Source organism: Macrosteles quadrilineatus, unplaced genomic scaffold (genome assembly GCF_028750875.1).
Source record: "Macrosteles quadrilineatus isolate MER2022 unplaced genomic scaffold, UCM_ALF_1.0 Scaffold_2__2_contigs__length_208266976, whole genome shotgun sequence".
In the NCBI taxonomy this organism is placed as follows: Eukaryota; Metazoa; Arthropoda; class Insecta; order Hemiptera; family Cicadellidae; genus Macrosteles; species Macrosteles quadrilineatus.
Window position 1 is genome coordinate 65,264,651 of NW_026542595.1, and position 19,415 is coordinate 65,284,065.

Genomic DNA, 19,415 nt, shown 5'->3' on the forward strand with positions numbered 1-19,415 from the left:
TGGTCAACAAAAAGCTCAGAAAGTTCCAGCTTGACTCAGGTGCAACTTGTAACGTTATGGGGCTACGAGATCTAAAAACTATTCTGGACGATGAAAATCCTAAACTTAACAGTAGCTCCACTACTTTGTGTTTCTATGGCAGGTCATCCCAAAACTCGCAGGGCAGCATTGTGCTTAAAACAAAATTCAAAAAGAATATTTTTGATTTAAAATTTGAAATTACGAATTCTGAGAGAAATCCTCTTATAGGAGCAGCAGATTGTCTTCGACTAGGCTTGATTTCAACAGATGAAGAGGTTTTCCAGGCTCTCACAGCATCTAACCAAATGGCCACACATCAACATACGATATTTGATAAATTTCCTACCGTATTTGAAGGATTAGGTAGTTTTGAAGGTCTTTGCAGCATAAGAACTGACCCGTCGGTACCACCTTCAATAGCAACACCCAGGCGACATCCTCTAGCGTTGAAAAAAGAAATATGTGCTGAATTAGATAGACTTGAACAGCTCGGAGTCATCGTCAAGGTAACAGAGCCTACTGATTGGGTCAGTAGTTCAGTAGTAGTGAAGAAACCTAACAAGATACGGCTTTGTATAGATCCTTTTCACCTTAATAAAGCCATTAAAAGGTCTCATTATCAAGCACCAACTATCGAGGAAATAGCTCCACAGCTACATGGAGCAAAGTTCTTTAGTGTTCTGGACCTTAAGGATGGGTTTTGGCATGTAAAGCTAAATGAGGAATCTAGCAGGCTAACCACGTTTTGTACCCCCAAAGGCAGATTTCGTTGGACTAGACTACCTTTTGGTGTTGCTAATGCTCCTGAAGAGTTTCAACGAAGAGTTCACGAAAACCTTGAAGGTCTTGAAGGGGTTGTGGCAATAGCTGATGATGTTATGGTATTTGGAAAAGGAAACACAGTTCAAGAAGCTAAGATTGACCATGACAAGAAGCTGAATGCCCTTTTGCAACAAGCTCAGCTTAAAGGGTTAAAGTTCAACAAGAATAAGTGTAAAATAGGTGTAGAAAAAATTCCATACATGGGACATCTTATTACAGCAGATGGGTTGTGTCCTGATCCTAGCAAAGTAGAAGCTATAAGCAAACTTTCAGCTCCTACTTCAAAAGAAGAAGTGAAGAGATTCTTAGGATACGTTGTGTACCTATCAAAGTTTCTACCAAGACTATCAGAAGTAGCAACACCGATTAGAAATTTGCTGAAAGATGATAGTGAGTGGGTATGGGACAGCCCACAGAAAGATGCTTTTCAAAAGTTGCTCAAGATGGTTCAAGAAGCTCCAACATTAAAGTACTTTGACCAGACACAGAGTTGTGTTGTGCAATGTGACGCTAGTCAATATGGCCTAGGGGCTTGTCTCATGCAGCAAGGTAAGCCCGTTGCCTATGCTTCAAGAACATTAACTAAGACTGAAGTTGCCTACGCACAAATTGAAAAAGAGTGTCTAGCTATTGTGTTTGGACTTGAACGCTTTGAACAGTATTTGATAGGACATAGAGATATTATAGTTGAATCTGATCACAAGCCCTTGGAGACAATATTCAAGAAGCCCTTGATTTCAGCTCCTAAGAGACTGCAAAGGATGCTTTTACGACTTCAAAAATACAGCTTTTGTGTACAATACAAGCCAGGCACATCAATGCATGTCGCAGATTTTCTGTCCAGATCGCCTCTTAAAGTAACCGGCAGAGAAACAGTTGACGACCTAATCTTCCAAGCAGAGTTAGAGAACATTAATGATTTAGACAACATTAATATTACCGATGAGAGGATTAAGGAGATAAAAGAAGAGTCAAGCAAATGCCCTGTAATGAATAATCTTGTGGACACAATTAAAAAAGGGTGGCCTGATAAACGTACTCATGTTCCTCAAGACCTACAGGAATACTGGAGTGTTAGAGATGAACTATCAGCGATAGATGGAATCGTAATAAAAGGAGACCGTATAGTAGTTCCACGTTCTTTGAGACCTGCCATGCTTAAAATTTTACATTCTTCTCACCAAGGAGTTGAGTCTTGTTTAAGAAGAGCAAGAGAGGTGTTATTTTGGCCGGGAATGGCTGGAGATGTCCAAAGAACTGTTGAAACATGTTGGCCTTGCCAAAAGTATGCTCCAGCTCAGAAATCCGAACCCTTACAGCCTCATAATACTCCAACTAGAGCATGGCAAAGAGTTGGAATTGACTTCTTCCAGCTGGGCAGTGACCACTTTCTTATAATGACGGATTATTTTTCATCATTTTTTGAACTAAAGAAAGTGAATTCACTGAAAACAGAAGGCCTGATTCAGTTTTGTAAAGAACTATTTGCTCGCTACGGAATACCAGACGTTGTTGTTTCTGACAGTGGTACCCAACTAGTTAGCCAAGACTTTAAGCTTTTTGCCCAGACTTGGATGTTCAAAATTGTTGTTTCTTCACCGCATAATCACCAATCCAATGGTAAGGCAGAATCAGCGGTTAAAATTGCTAAGAGAATGTTAAAGAAAGTAAAAGAAAGTAAAGAAGACTTTCAAGCAGCTCTATTAGAGTGGAGAAATACACCACTGGCTGACTTGGGTGCAAGTCCTGTGCAGTTATTAATTTCAAGATCAACAAAGACTCGTTTGCCAGTAACAGAGATGAAACTAAATCCAAAGATACACATAGGAGTCACAGACAAGTTGAAGGAAAAACAAGAAAAATACAAGAAGCACTATGATAAAGGCACTCATACATTGGACCCACTTAAAGTTGGGCAAAAGGTATTAATACAGAAGAGACCAGACATGAAAGCAGAACCGTGGACGCCTGGCGTAATAGTAACTGTGGATGGGTTGAGAACTTACATTGTAGCAATTGAAGGAAGACTATTTAGACGCAATAGAAGATTCATTCGTCCATTTAAAAGTTAAAGAGGGAGATGTTGGTATTGCTATAACCAGCTGATCTCTAGTTGTTGATTTTTATGTTATGTTATGAATTTGGAGAATAAACACTATCTTGTTTAGAAATGATTATTTAATTAAAATAGTTTAATTAATAGATAAAATAACAGCAGTAAAGGCCAGTCTTTCTCGGTTCAAAACAGCATCTAGATCTTTTTCATTACTTGATCAATCATTTTTATTAGGTCTTGTTGAGGATTCATCTTGTGCATTTGAATAAGTATTTTTAATATTTAAATTAAATCTGTGAATGATTAAAACCTGTAACACACTGATTTAAATTAAACAACTTTTAATCTCGTTGCCAAAACACTATTGTGACAGTGTTAAGTAAAAGAATATTTTTTATGTAGTTGTCTTTTATTTACAACTAGTTGTACCCGCGGGCTTTGCCCTGTTTAACTTCATAAGTGAGCTCGTTCGCATGGCTCAATCACGTCCTGGTTGAAGTTCGTTCGCTACGTTCACTCACCTTTAGGTTGAAGTTCGTTCGCTACGCTCACTCACCTTTAGGATGAAGTTCGTTCGCTACGCTCACTCACCTTTAGGTTAGAGCTCGTTCGCTACGCTAACTCACCTCTAGCTTGAAGTTTGTTCGCTACGCTCACTCACCTTTTGGTTGCAAATTAGCTGTTGTCATAAATTTAAAAAAATAATAGTCTGCTAAACATAGATTTCCCAACTATTTTTTTTTTTTAGAAACCATTTTCTGTACTATTTTTAAAAATCTACAAATTATTATACTACACTGCAGTAACATTCAATTCAGTATTTATAAACTTGCATTAACATAATTTCTTTTTGTAAAAAAATACAACCGACTTCAAACGCTCTAAAAAGAATGAAATAATGTCAATAAAGTAAACTTTTGTATTAGGCAAGCTCACGTATTTCAAGTCGGCGCGGCTCTATGATGATTTTTGATACAAAATTGAAAGAGGGTGTCCATATTGCAGGTGACTATCTATAAATAAAGGTGTTAATCTGCATGCCTTTTTCATAGTTATGCGTTAAGTGTTACTTTATTACTGTAATCAGAGATCGGCATTATAGTGGTATTAACGAGTATCTTTAAAAAGATTATAACACATTTAAATGTTTCTAACTTGGAAAAGTAACGTTTTAATACTAAACTAGCTTCTTTTCCCTATCATAATATCAAACTAAATTATTTCCCTATTCATATAGAACATTTGTGTGTGTTATTTTCATAATGCATTAATTCTGAAGTAAACATAAAACACAAGAAAATATTTCCTTTAATATATAAACAAAACAGTTCAGTATGTTTTTTATATATTTATGTTATCCAGCTACAATTTATTGATTTTCAAAATACACACACAATATTTAATTTCAATCATATTTGCAGTTTGAGCCGCGCCGACTTGAAATACGTGAGCTTGCCTAATACAAAAGTTTACTTTATTGACATTATTTCATTCTTTTTAGAGCGTTTCAAGTCGGTTGTATTTTTTTACAAAAAGAAATTATTTCATGATTTTTAGTGACTGTATTCTGCAAAACAGGCGCTTCTATGTTACTCTCCAAAATAAAAACAGCCGCTGGAGAAACCAAAAGAATGGCCTTCCCCAAGGTAGCGTACTGGCCCCTTTGCTGTATAATATTTACACTAATGATCAGCCTATACAGCATAATACTAAGCAGTTCATCTATGCTGACGATACAGCGGTAGCAGCTCAAGAGCATACATTTGAGGAGGTTGAGAATACGTTGACAAAAACTCTGGAAAAACTAGGAAGCTACTATGATGAGAACCATCTTAAGCCTAACCCAACCAAAACCCAGGTATGCGCTTTCCACCTACGGAACAGAGAGGCAAAAAGAAAGTTAAGGGTACTGTGGAGAGGGCAAGAACTCGAACATAATGACTATCCTCAATATCTAGGTGTGAAGCTGGACAGAGCATTGACTTTTAAACAACACTGCCTTGCTACTAGGCAAAAAGTGTGCTCCCGCAATAATATCATTCGGAAACTTACCAACACATCCTGGGGAGCACAACCACAGGTGCTACGCACTTCTGCTCTTGCTCTTAGTTTCTCAACAGCAGAGTATGCAGCACCAGTGTGGAGAAACTCTGCCCATGCAAAGCAGGTAAACATAGCCATCAACGAAACTGCAAGGATCGTGTCAGGATGCTTAAAACCAACCCCAGTGGACAGTATATACCCTCTCATTGGGGTAGCTCCACCATATATAAGGAGAAACGTGGCAGCCGCAGTAGAACTACAGAAGCAAATGACCGACCACCGTCATCCACTATATGGGCATCAACAGCAGCCCTCTAGACTCAGGTCAAGAAAGAGTTTCCTCAAAACCACTGAGATACATTCAGTAACACCGGAAGTATTAAGGCTTCAGCTATGGAGGCAGGAGGCTCAACAGCCACCAGTAGAACTCAGAGAGGAACTCCCTGCAGGCTGTCACCTGCCTTATCCCACATGGAGGACCCTAAATAGATTGCGAAGTGGGGTCTCGAGGTGCAAAGTAAACCTCATGAGGTGGGGGTACTATGAAGGAGAACCAAACTGCACATGTGGGGCCCCTCAGGACCATGAACATCTTCTAGTTTGTCCAGATATGGATAGAACATGCACCTGGCTCGATCTTAAGGAGGCAAATGACGAAGCCATATATGTGGCAGATTATTGGAAAAATAATATCTAATTGAGCTGGTGTTTTTATCCGGACACGGAAAGTAAGTAAGTAAGTGACTGTATAATTTTTTATATATCAATTACTTGAGGTTTTTTGATAAGCAAAACTGTTTGAAACAATCAAAAGTTCCACAGAACAATAATTATTTTAAAACTGCTTGAGTCACCTGTTCAGGTTACATAATCATTGGTTATGAAAATAAACATTTTTAGATATTCCTTAAGAAAGAAAGAGTTTTCCATTACATTAGGCCTGATGAAAAACTAATTGTCTTTTCTAGATACATTGAAATGTCAGACATCATCGTTTCCTGCAATCGGTGTACTTCTACATTATAAAAAGAAATACAGTAACGTCTCAAGCCATGGTGGAAGGAAAAAACATAGGTGTGCTATTCCCACATATTTTGACGTCACTCGGATTGCAAACAAAAGATCACATGATTGTAACTGTCAAATTAGTATATGTATTTGTTTTGATTTGGTTGTTATTGTTTTTATTATTATAAAAACAATAACAATCAAATCAAAACAAATACATACTAATTTGACAGTTACAATCAGGTGATCTTTTGTTTGCAATCCGAGTGACGTCAGAATATGTGGGAATAGCACACCTATGTTTTTTCCTTCCACCATGGTCTCAAGCCTTTTGGAACAATATGAAAGTTATTCCTCAGCTACCAGCACTAAACAATCTCTCAAAAGTGGAAAATTGGTCGTTAACACATATAGTACCTTTGGAAAATATTATATGAAAGATTGGTTCAGCTAAAAGTGGTATAAGTCATGTAGGGGGTTTTGTTTGCTCAAGATATAGCCTAGTCGAAATTGCAAATCATCTTCCTCTAGGACTTTCCGAAGCAGGCATAATAGTATTGATATGTTATAGGTTATAGTAACTGGGTAGAGAATATTAATAAACATTCCACATCTGCAAATGAAATATGTATATGAAAGATTGGTTTAGCTAAAAGTGGTGCAAGCCATGTATGTGGTTTTGTTTGATCAAGATATAGCCTAGTCGAAATTGCAAATCATCTCCCTCTAGGACTTTCCAAAGCAGGCATAATAGTATTGATATGTTATAGTAACTGGGTAGAGAATATCAATAAACATTCCACATCTAAAAATGCATGTTTAGTAATTAAAATATTTAACACTTTTAAGACAATTGACGATTATGCACTGTCACACTTCTTAGGTCGTGTAAGGAATAATAGCATTTAATTTATATTTAGACCTGTTTTACGAATGCTTTGGTTTTCACAATACACCTTTATTTGTCAATATCATACAGCTATTCACTGAAATATATATGTTTTTGTAAGTCAGAATATTCAATACTAAAAACAGAATTACTGTATACACAAATCAGGTCAAACGTTAAAATACATTTTTTATAGTAACCAAAACAAAAAGCATTTTTCCCAATGTAATTAATTTAGGCTCCATGGCAAGAAATAGTTTATTGATCAATATGAAGCAACTGTTTCATGAAGAATTGTCTGTAGCTTCATTTAAATGGTTTCAACTAACAGCTGTAGGAATGTTATTATTATTTATTGCCTTCTCTGCACAAATGTAAACAATCTGCACAAATGTAAACAAAATAAATGTTGAATATTTAAGGTTTTCAGAATTTTTCACCGAAACTAATATTATACTTAAACATAATATATAAGGTACCAAATAGGAACTCTCCTGGTTATTTTGGTGGTGGAACCACACTGATCGGTAAAAGAATCACAGAGAAATTGGTGAACATACATAGAAAAAAAAAACATCGCCACAAACAAATTGAGAACCTCCTCCTTTTGTTGGTAGTGGGGAAGTCGGTTAAAAACATAGCTAGTTTTACATATATACAAAATTACTCAATTTCTAAAACTTCTACCAATTCATAATGCAATTTTATGACTTCAAAAAACTTGAACAAGTAATGTTTCAAATCCAAAAAACTTTACAAACCATTGTGGTAAGTTAGCAGACGTAGCAGTTAAAAATTTTAGGGATATAAAATAAGCCTCAGAGTACAAATTAGAATAGAAAAAATATTTTATTACAAAATAATGAAATTAAAATACTTTTAGAAGTTAAGATCAACATTTTAACTTTCATAAAACTTACAACTAGGGTAGGCCTAAACAAGTTTGTAATGATGAAATATTAATATAAGTTTTGTGAATAATATTATTCTAGTCTAGAAAAAATAAACCTAAAATAAGACTCGTATAAAATAAAAACGTTCAACTTGGTTGATAATAAACTTATACATACAATAAAAATGTTAACCTTCATCTTCATCAAACTAGAACTTAGACAAAAATCAAACTTGGGTGAAAGTCAAACATCAAATTTTAGATTATGTTTTGTCCACGTAGATCTGTTTCAGAGTGATTAGTTGATTAATTTTTGTAAATCCTTAATTAGGAATGATAAATAACTTGTGTAGATTTTTAAAATATATTCAGAGAATAAATATTCCATTTAGGTTATTAAAAAATAAGAGTTTTAAAGGTAATACTGATACACAAAACCTATCTTTAATGTTATTTTAATCTGCTTATTAGCAAGTACTCCGGTCAGTTAGCCTGCTCCAAATACCACAAACAACATAATTGAACAGAAGAGCTACATTGCTTGCACTTTCAAAATTCAAACTCGCAGACGAATCATCAACACAGGACAGGATCAAGGTAGCCAACATACGTCCAATAAGGAACAAAATTTCTAAACAAAATTCCAACAAGCTATACCACTAATTGATTATTGATTTCTTAAAATAAGGCGTGTTTAGCCTTGTTTAATCAAAGTTAAATTAAATCAAAGAAGCGTCAAGTTTATTTGTCCAAGTCAAAGAAATTTTTATCTTTGATGGATTTTTGCAAATATTTAAATTTTGTTTAGTTTAAAAATATATTTTTCTTTTATCTGACTTCCCAACTGGTGGCAAGAAAATTCCCAACTTTTCTCTTTCCCAGATTCTAGGGGGGTGAGGCTCCCCCCCTACCCCCCCCCCCAAGGCGACGCCCCTGACCCTGAACCCTGCTCGGTCACTTCACTTTCTTTTCCTTTGTCTAAGATGCATTTCAGTGCTCATCAATCTTAAGCTGTTTTAGTTGCGAAGTTTTACCATATTCATTTTTATATTTTTCTTTTAAAGGTGTACAACAACATTGCAGACCATTTCAGCGAGACCAGAACCAAGGTGTGGCCGAATGTTAAGCAATTTCTGATGTTGTTTGATGCTGGATCTGTTATAGTGGACGCTGGTTGTGGCAACGGCAAATACTTTGGTGTCAACCGTGCTGTTTACCAGGTTCGTGTCTTATCTAATTGAATATGAACAAATATAGGCATGTTAATTATTAATTTATAGCTTTATGAACAAATAAACATTTTAATTTTCAACTACACCCAAGGATTTGCACTATACGTTCTTCATCCTGAGATGAAATGTCAGATTTATACAAAAGGTTTTGGACTTTAAAATTTATGTTTAAAATTCTGCTCATTCTATGCGTTGGAATTTATCTTCATTCTACCTTGTTTTCACTACTTTTACTTTATTTGACAATCACTAGGGATGACATGGTTAGGCAATTTAGTGAGAATATTATCTGCAAAACTTCACATTTCTTTGACAAATAATGATAAGGCTTTATCATTACAGGTAGGGTTTGATCGGAGCGAGGGTTTGGCAGGAATCACACACAGTCGAGGTTTTGAAGTGTTTGTGTCGGACTGTCTCAGTCTTCCTCTCCGAGACAACGTGGCTGACGGGATCATTAGTGTGGCAGTCGTGCATCACCTGTCGACTGCTGCGCGACGTGAGCAGGCTTTGCGCGAGATGAGTCGTGTGTTGATGCCTGGTGGACGAGCTCTAGTCACTGTGTGGGCCAAAGATCAGACCAAACAAAGCAAGACTGCGTATCTCAAGCAGGACCGGAAAAACCGGAGAGGCTGTGACCGAAGTGAGAAAATTTCGCAAGCCCGTGAAGTGGCAGAGAATAGAATCCACCAATGTGAAAAGAGTGTGAAAGAGAGCACTTCAGAAAAACCATTAGAATTCTATACCAGTGTAGATAGTCCAAACATCACAAACAATGATTTTAAACTTCCAATTCACACAGCTAGAACAGAGTTTCAGCATCAAGATGTGTTTGTACCTTGGAAAGTCAAGAGCAAAAATGCTGAAGAGAAAAAGGAAGCAGTTTTCTTGAGATACTATCATGTGTTTGAGGAAAATGAACTTGTTAAATTGTGCAATAAAATTGAAGGAATTAATGTGTTGGATTCTTATTACACAGAGGGAAACTGGTGTGTGATATTTCAGAAGGATGAAAAATAACCAAGAGAATGAATGTAAATAAACATGTAATTATTAAGAAAAGTTTTAATTCTTTTTTGTACAATGCACATAATTCTCCAGGTAAATGATAGAATTAAGTTTAAATTGAAGTTATTTCTCCCTCCTCGAACATTTGCAGCAGTTGTTACAACATTATGAAAAAAGTAGATTTTTGTGGACTGTTTGAAGGGGAGGTGAAATGCCACTTTTAGGACTACTAATCCATTGGCAATTCATATCAAGTTTCTTTTCAACATAATAACCACGTTCAATAGGTTTCACCTACAACTAAAAGGTTTCACGCACAAATCAGTGGGGGTAACTATTGAGCTATATCTATCTGGAGGTGGTAACACTTGTTGAGAAATATTTGTGCTAATGCCAGCCATTTAGTGATGAGGATCTGTAATTATTATCCCCTGCTATTTTGTCCCCAGGCAAATTATTAATATAACTAAATCCATGGTAATAATGCTTTTCCTAATTTTATGAACACAAAAATCGATATTCATGTTCCAAGTTTTTGTGGGCATACACAAATGCAGGGTGTCTACAGCTACTCGGTTACATTAGCAAAAATTAAATTGAAAACAAGTTAGAAGTAGTTTTGAGAGGTTATCTTTACATTAAAACTATTTTTTCCTGCAGTTACCTAACAATGTACATGTTCTCTCACTGATTTGAGAAAGCAAAGTGGCCAATTCGCTCATCATTGAGACAATGTTAACATTGTCTCACTCTACTTTTTCTCACTCCAGATTTTCAACAAGAAGGCACATTTCTTTATCAATTTATTTGTTTTATGGTAACTGTAGGAAAAATATAATGTGCAACTTGAGTGCAAAAGTTGCACAAATAACTTTAGTTTTGTAACATAATTTGTTTAAACAATGGTCCAATATGACAACAAAATATAGTTCATCACACGGGTAAAATATGTTTTTCAACCCTCGTTCATTTTCAAACCTTGGCTTCACCTCGATTGTAAAACTTGAGCACGGGTTGAAAAGAGTCACTTTTGGCCCTAGTGATGAAATATACTATTTTAATGTAAAACAGTATCAGCAAACTGGTCACATAATGTTCTGACTTATCAACCATTTATTTTTCAATTGTTTCATCAACATTTTGATTTTTATTGCTACTCATAACTTAATTTATTTTATCCCATGTCCTCTTTCATTGTTTTTACTTTCTTCAAAAATATTCATTTAATATTTTATTTTGGCTATCAAAATATCTTTATTAATATTATTCCTTAAATGTACGGCTATTTATTGCTACATTCCCTTCCTCTTAATTTTTTTCAATGAAGGATCATGAAAATTTGTCCAAGTGGTTAGCTTTAGATAAATAAAACCCTCTCAGGTTTTAGTTAATGAGATAGATATAGAACAGTCTTGTATTATGATCTAACACAAAAACAATGACAATTTGGTTGGAAGGTGGCAGCTGTGCTGTGTGCGTTTCGCAGGACATCAAGCCCATGTTAGGCAATTTACCTTCTGTAGACTTTGGCAATCCTCACCCCGCTATGTCACTCACAAGGGAGTTAAACACCATACCTGATACAAGATTTGATTTATTTGAACCCTAAACCTCCCAGTTAGTTCTTCATTGCCTTAGAAAATTCAGCTATTGATTATACCTGGTCCACCACAATAACAACACCGGTAAAACTAACGCTTGACTACCAATTGCATTACTATAAAATAGATACACTTACACACACTAAAGATAATTTTTAATTATAAAAAAATAATCTAGGTGGTATTACAATAAAACCAAAATATTGCTATACACGATAACATTTTACATTGGTTTATTTAAAAAATTGAATTATACATTTCTTAACACAAACTAAAAAAATTGTAGCTTCTATCCAGAATAGATCCAAATCACCTTCTCTTTGCATCACCGGAACGTCTGGTACTCTAGGTTAAGGAAGCAATTAGAAATGTTACACAAACTTATTATAGATATTATATAAGCAAATAGTGAAAACAAAATACTCTACCTACAGTAAAACCTCGATAATCCAGCTTAGATGGACGACTATAGGCTAGGTAGACTGGACCATCGAGAGACCTTTTTGAATTAGCGTTACCAATAGTGAATTTGACAGGCCAATGATCTTGCAAAAAGTTAAGAGTAAAAGCTTTAATGGTCTCTGCCCGAGGGAAGAGCAACGGCTGACACTGTTGTGACAAAAATATTGAAAATAAATAACTATAGGAGCAATGACCTTTTTTATGAGCGTGTGGTGAGTGGTATTCAAGAGTTGCGTGTTTCGTACTCCTATTTGATATCATACATATTTAAGTATTACATGTTTAAGTACAGTACAAATATAATTGTTTGAAATTGTACTGCACTTTAATATCCCCACAGCAGCTAACCTGCTGACTATATGGATTACCGTTTGACTGATCGGATTTCCACTAAAATATTCCCTTTATAAAAACACTTTATATTTATTCCCCATTTAAGAGGCATTAGGTTTTAGTATGTACTTAGATTTGTTGCTACCTACAAGGAACATAGTGTGTATTTTTTTTTCCTAAATGTTATTAGCTCGGTACAAAATTAATAAATCTACCAAATTTAATAAAAATGTATCCACAAACAAGTAATCTACAACAATTTACTTATTCTCCATGTAATATTTTAACACAATATTAATATTAGCATAACAATTTTAAATTTATAGCTTTTTTTTATTTCCTTTGCAATTTGATAATAGACATAATAGGCCTAACACTTCAAAATATTAGCATAGGCTATATTTTTAGAATAAAAAAGCACATAAGACCATTTTTACCACGTTAACACGTTCAGTGCTGACTACATCAATTGATGTAGTCAACGAGCGCTCCTATCGGCCTACATGTAGTTGCGCAACCCCTAGTACATTAGTTCAGTATGAGCTCAGCCATTGCCAGTGAACGCTAAAATCGTTGCTACCAATGTAGCTTAGAATGTGAGCTTTATTTTGGTGTAGGTTGGTACTAAAATTTCCAGTAAAATCCCGTCTGACAATGCTTTTGTTTCGGTTTCGGGGATTTTCTCTCTTCAAGCCACATTACAAAAGCACTGACTACTGATCAAGGCAGTGCTGCTACCTTTGGGTGTTTTAGAGAACTACGTCTAATCTTGGGGTAACGTAGTACAATCACTACTGCTCTTTTGTTATTCGCCAGATTGAAATATTTGAATGCCAATTGTGTTCGCTGTTACGGTGCCGCGCCGGGGCTTCGCCCGGGCCTTGCCGCCATTGGCGAGCGCCTGTTGGAATGCCTGCCGCACTGAACGTGTTAAACCCTGTTCCCATAGTCTGATAATGACGGTTCACAAGCTCGATCAAATATCCGTAAATGAACCAGTTTTAACCATATTTAGTAAAATCAATCAAATTTTTGCTAGAGTTATTGTTCTAATGGACACACGTCTATAATATACCTATTTAAATATATAAATTTGAGCAGGGCGTGTTTTTGGCTTCTGGGGACCGAAAAACCAAAACGTAAATCAATCTCAGGTCTACGTCTTATCATTTGACCTGTGATAATAGCTTATTCCCTATATAGGAAATTGACTGAAGAGAAAGAAGCTAAGTAACAAGAACAAGGCTATGTGGCAAATTATATTAGTTATTGATTTAGTATTAGTCGAGATGGTGATTCTCTATTTGTAACACTTATACCAAGTAATCGTCTTATAATCCTTAAATATTCTGGAATAGATTTGTTAACAACGTTAAAGTTAACCGTAAACACTGCTGCTGGTCGGTCAACTGAATTAAACACTCAGGAACTCTGTGTACATTGATACATCTCTTCCAGGCAGAATTGAATATTTAGCCTTCTTCGAAGCATTTTAGTTTTATTTGTTTAAGTTTGCTAGTTCATGTGAAGTAGAATATTTTGTTAGTTTGGCAAGACTAAGGACTTAAAACATATAAATTTAGTGTTGGCACAGAAAGGATATTGTTTATCTCTGCCTTCTCTGTCATGAGATCGTTCTCTCTCTCTAACGTAAGGTGACTTCTCCTGCAACAAAAACAATGCTGTATGTAAACAATGAAGTAATAGCTATTTACCTTACGAGTGTAGTAAGAGCGTTTTTACATCTGAAGTGATGTAAACGTGCAACGTACAAGATTTTACCTGACCCGACAATATACAGGAGGTTACGTACAATATTTTTCATTATCCATTTCACTCATCTTCTAACAGTAACGTTCTTTTACAAACAAAAGCTAGGTTAGGATAATTATTTAAAGCATTACAATAAAATTCAAGCGCACAGCTGATTTCTAGCATTAAACGCCGTTGGCTCCATAGAGGTATAATTTTTTAAGTTGAGCACTCAATGTTATATAAATGGGTTTCATTACATCACCGAGTGTGTTTTTGAGTGAAGTAAAGAAGTTGTATACATCACGCTTGGGATAGGGAAGTTTAACATGGCGGGTTAGGTAAATAAATAAACACTATTAGTACGGTGCAAATAGCCGAAAAGAACAAGCTAACCTCAACATCCAAAGTGAAAGCTAACTTTTCACTTCAAATTGTTCATTATAGTTCCTGTAATGTACAATAATAAGTTACAAAAGAAATTATTTGTTGTATTCAGGATAATGTTTTTGTATTTTATAAGAGCAAATTGTGACTCTAGTGGCCTGAGAATGTTAGTGATAAGCCCTTGAAGACCTCGCTAGACCTTACTGAGAAGAAGTTTACTTTTTAATGGAAAAGAAGCTTCTAAAGGCATAAACCAAGTCTTTTAGCGAATTTCCCTATAGGGAAGTAGCTATTACCATAGGTGGCATGGTAAGACCTAGGCCCAGGACTGATTTACTTTTTCATTTTGATGTCCCCAGAGGCAAAAACACCATTCGTACAAATTTTTATAGATAACCAAATTTCATCAAAATTGGACAAAAATTACTCAGTTATCATATTCACGGACACACACACACACATATATATTTTTTTTCTTGATGGTTTCTTGATAGAATGATGAAAAATGAAACATGAAACAGTGTGAATTTTTGTTTGATAAAAATAATTTCAAGCAGAGAGAAATATGAAACATGTAAAAATGAACAAAACAAATAAATATGAACAGTATACAAATAGATGCATTTTGAGAACATATGATTGAGTACAGATCAAAGAAAAATCAAATCTGCCTTAAAAGAAAATTAAAATTCAGCTGAGTTTAACCACTTTTTTAATATCATAAATTTCAACCAGAGGGGAACTTTGTTTTAAGTGCCAACTAACTGGTGAGCCAATTCAGAATTTCTTAAGACCAGTTGGTTGCATTTAGGGTTTTGATGAGGGTTTATTTTGTGAAGGGCTTTAAGGGTATAGGAGCCTTCAAATTTTGGTTGTGGTGAGTGGACGGTGTAACTTTTGACTGCACATAGGAACTATACAGAACAATACAGTGTCAAAAGTTGGCTTTCACTTTAAATGTCGAGGTTTGGGTCTAATTGCCACGTACTAGATGTATAATTTCTGAACGGAGAGGAGTTTTCCCAATCTCAAGTCTGGGTTGATAGACTACAGCAGGGTTATCCAATCTTTATTACTCAACAACCAAATAAAAAAGTTTGAGGAATGGCAGACCGAACTGTCAACATTGAGTGTAGTAAGGTAGCCCCCTCCAAATAACCCACATATAAAGTTAGTGGTAGTTATTAAGTTATAAAGGCAGTTTCCAAGTAAGAGCTCGGATATTTTTGACTAACTAAAGTTCTGTACATTTTTGTGTGAATTACACTGTGACCAAACAAAATAATTGACTTAACTCACATAATTATTTATGGGTAGCCTTTATAAACTGTGTTTGTCATATTTATACTTTGTCATATAATAAGTATTCTTATGATTATTCAAATTCATAAGAAAGTTAATAAAAATTAGTTTTATAGTATGTTAACCATGAAACTAATATTTGATCTATAATGGAAGTTTTAAAGTAAGACTGATGAAAACACAGGATGAAAATGAGTTTACAAGGAGTGTAAAGATCAAATTAACAGCAATTTTTCGGGAGAATTTTGTATTTGCTAAGGTCAGCCAAATCAGGATTAAAGTTTGTTGTCCTGATTCTTAGGATTGTTGAAAGGTACACTTAGCTTGAAAGATCTGTATTAATATAGCTTAATCACTAAGCACATGCTTACAGCAAACTTTCTCTTATAAAAAACCTGGAAAGTGTGAGAGAGGTGTACTACAGTAGAAACCCTCATATCAGACCTCGGAATAACCGACCTAGTGTCGTCTGGAGCGATGACGCCGAGCCCGAGCAGTAACCCAAACGGCCAATTGCGGATGTTGCTGTAATCGCAGCAGACAATCCAAACTGTCACCGATTACGGGTGTTGCGGCGTTCGCAGGAGACGATTACTGAAGTCGGGGAGGCTGCAGGTTATGCTCACGGGTGTTGTCAAGGCCGTGAGAGTCAATTACCGATGTCGCGGAGATTCCGTGCATCATGGTCGGATATGAAGGGTTCTACTGTATGCACATAAACAGGGTATCCAGCAATCAAGGGCACCGAGAATTGTACTTTAATTTGATATGGACCAAGGACTACAATTATCACCAATAGCCAACAAGTCTCAATTCATTGACGGCGTTCCAATGGTTCTTTTTTAGTATCATAAGTAAATCATCATAGGAGATCATCACAGACATTTGACTGATTACGCAAGAGATGTTCTCAGTGCAGTCGCGATCGCAGGAGATGATACTGGTATCGCCGATACCGCAACATTTACCTACGGGTATTGCCACGACCATGAGCGACGATCACGGTATCGGCGATACTGCTACATTTACTTATGATTTTTGCTGTGACCTTGAGTGACGACCACGCTATCACCGAGACCGCAACATTTACACTTCGGTATTGCCGCGACCAAGATTGACAACCACATTATTGCTAAGATGCTGCGGGTTCTTGAATGACTATCACGATATCATGGAGTGATAAACGTAAGTAAAACATTTACTTACGGGTGTTGTCGCAACATTGACGATCATCGATTTATACCAATTATATACAAATAATTATTTCCCAGTAGGCCTTCCCTGGGCCGTAGGTTGGAGACCCTGGACTAGTGTAAGCCCTGAGTAGCTCAAAACAAGTACTGTTTGGGTACAAATGGCCCTGGCAGTACGTAAAAAAAAGGATCGAGTAATATTGTGCTGGTTCTGTTATATTAATTAAATGTAGGCAAGATTTAATATTTATTTTTTTACAGAGATTGGGACATCAACATTATACATACCTTTTGAAATTGACGTTTGTCTCTATGAGAATCTCCATGATCCCCGTTTTGGTGGCTGGACGTTACTTTGGATGAACCTGAAACGTATCAAAACACAATCATGCATCACGGCTTGAATCCTATTATCATACCTTACACTGAATATGTTTTACACTCACATTGGTTTAATATGACCAAGTATACTACTACCTACACAAAGACTTGTAGACTGCTTGACTAGAGAAATTCAAATTGGGTAAAGTAAAAAAAAAAAAAAAAAAAAAAACCAATGTTTATGGAATACAAACCGTATTACATATTTGATTTAGCTGATTAATATTCTCATACAGCTGATTCCATTGTAATTATCATTAAACTATAGTAAATTCAATAAGGCCTACCTGTACAAAAAAGGTTTAGATGCTTAAAAATTCAGGTACAGTTCAATTCACAAATAATCATGCAAAGTAAACAATGTATTCATGCAACAAAATAATCACACCTTTTTCTTCGCTCTTTCTTCTTTTCTGTTCCGCAGCAGCTAGAGCCATTTCTTCAGCTCTGTCCTGAAATGCAAGAAAGATTTAGGTCAATCTGAATAATCTGAGAAAAATATACCATATATTATTTTTCATTTTGTATAAGGCTGAAAAGAGGTAACATAAAAAAAGGATTTAAATGAGGACTTGAAATTTACAAATGATAGGATTGCCATATAAATGCCTTTCTAAGAGCTACGATAATTATTACAGTATAACACATTTAGCCCCTTGGACAATGTACTTTAAAGACCCCTGAAATATATTGATTTATCCTTATTGTACAATATTTGACTTCAACCAATTTGGCAAGAGAACACAACTATTAGGCCTACAACGGGATAAAACTGGATTTCTCAACCCTGTAAGCTGGATTTCTTTTTAACAGTGCTGTGTGTTTTTTCAAATAATATATTTTTTGACATGAGGTAGGTCTTTTATTTTTATTTGCCATTTTTTTGTGAATGGAAAAACCAATAATTTGATGTTGTAAGGGCATGAGTATTCTGTTCTTTATTTTACTATATTGCACACTTCAGTTATCTTTTTAGTTTTTGATCTATAAAAATGCTGTTATACACACACTAACACTTTTCACAAGGTAAATATAACGGATTCAATAATGATACACTGTTAATAAAACGCGGAAGTTACACTCGCCCTCGACAAAGGTGCTATATTTTACGAATACACTGATGGGCAGTAGGCATGTAATCATGCCAAAAGTCACTACCAGATGTCAGCTGTGACAACCAAAAACCAAAATAATCTACTTGTTGTGCTTTTCAAAATGACATGCAACTTTATTGCAAAAGATTTAATAATCTCCTAATATGCATTTTAGAACCAATAGAATCATTTCCCAATTTTGACAAAAAGGTTACTTTTAAAATATCCTACAGGATTTACGTTCAATATTTTAATTGCATTATTATTATATTCTTGTTCAGCCTTTATTTCTGCGTACATTGATACCAACCTCAACACACTAAAATGAAATTTACACAACATTACTCTTATTTTCAAAAAAACTTTTGTTTTGACGTTCTGAGATTGTCAGCAGTTGGATCGATTTTCAGCTTAATCATATTGTTTATTCTAACCGTCATAACATTTTTGTGCTTGTGCTACTGGGGTTGTTAGTGTTATAAAGATTAAACTTTATAACATGTCTTTTGTTTCATATTGGTTTTAGTCACGTTTAGTATATGTCATTTAATATATGTTTAATCAGTGTTACAAAATGTTTTGGCCACTCCCTACTCACACACTATCTGACTGATACGGTCGGTTGGCCACTCAGAGGGTTACACGCCCTTATATTGACAAAGTAACAAAAAAAAAAAAACCTAACAGAAAAATAGGTACCTACAATCCAGTGTTTAAAAAATTTTGAACAAAAATAGATCAGGAAGTGACTTAAATTAACAAACATACAGTACTGTTTAATATTAAAGGTAAAAGAACACAATTTTCTGGTTTATACTACGGAAAAATATCTGTTTCACCACATTTCTTGTTTACCCTTAATTACAATTAAATAAGACTAGAGTAGGCCTGTTGCTCGAACTCGAGCAATTGCGAAGTATTATAGGCGTTATTTTAAAA

The 19,415-nt window shown here is 35.3% G+C and overlaps 2 protein-coding genes across 3 annotated transcripts in view; one reads left to right on the top strand and one right to left on the bottom strand.

Annotated features, from left to right (window-relative positions):
- LOC128986303 (alkylated DNA repair protein alkB homolog 8) overlaps positions 1-10,042 on the top strand; it is a 64,387-nt gene extending 54,345 nt beyond the window's left edge. The window contains exons 6-7 of one of the 2 annotated variants that reach the window (XM_054406599.1): positions 8,796-8,951; positions 9,306-10,042. In XM_054406599.1, the coding sequence (XP_054262574.1) occupies positions 8,796-8,951; positions 9,306-9,983 (834 nt within the window). In that variant the 3' untranslated portion in view covers positions 9,984-10,042. The remainder of the gene's footprint in view (positions 1-8,795; positions 8,952-9,305) is intronic. The other variant, XM_054406598.1, reaches the window with a different exon arrangement.
- Positions 10,043-11,744: 1,702 nt separating this feature from the next.
- LOC128983889 (THO complex subunit 2) overlaps positions 11,745-19,415 on the bottom strand; it is an 84,635-nt gene continuing 76,964 nt past the window's right edge. Inside the window, exons 31-34 of the mRNA XM_054403143.1 lie at positions 17,771-17,834; positions 17,290-17,366; positions 13,971-14,032; positions 11,745-11,912 (exon numbers count right to left, since the gene is read on the bottom strand). Coding sequence (XP_054259118.1) covers positions 11,882-11,912; positions 13,971-14,032; positions 17,290-17,366; positions 17,771-17,834 — 234 coding nt within the window. The 3' untranslated portion in view covers positions 11,745-11,881. The remainder of the gene's footprint in view (positions 11,913-13,970; positions 14,033-17,289; positions 17,367-17,770; positions 17,835-19,415) is intronic.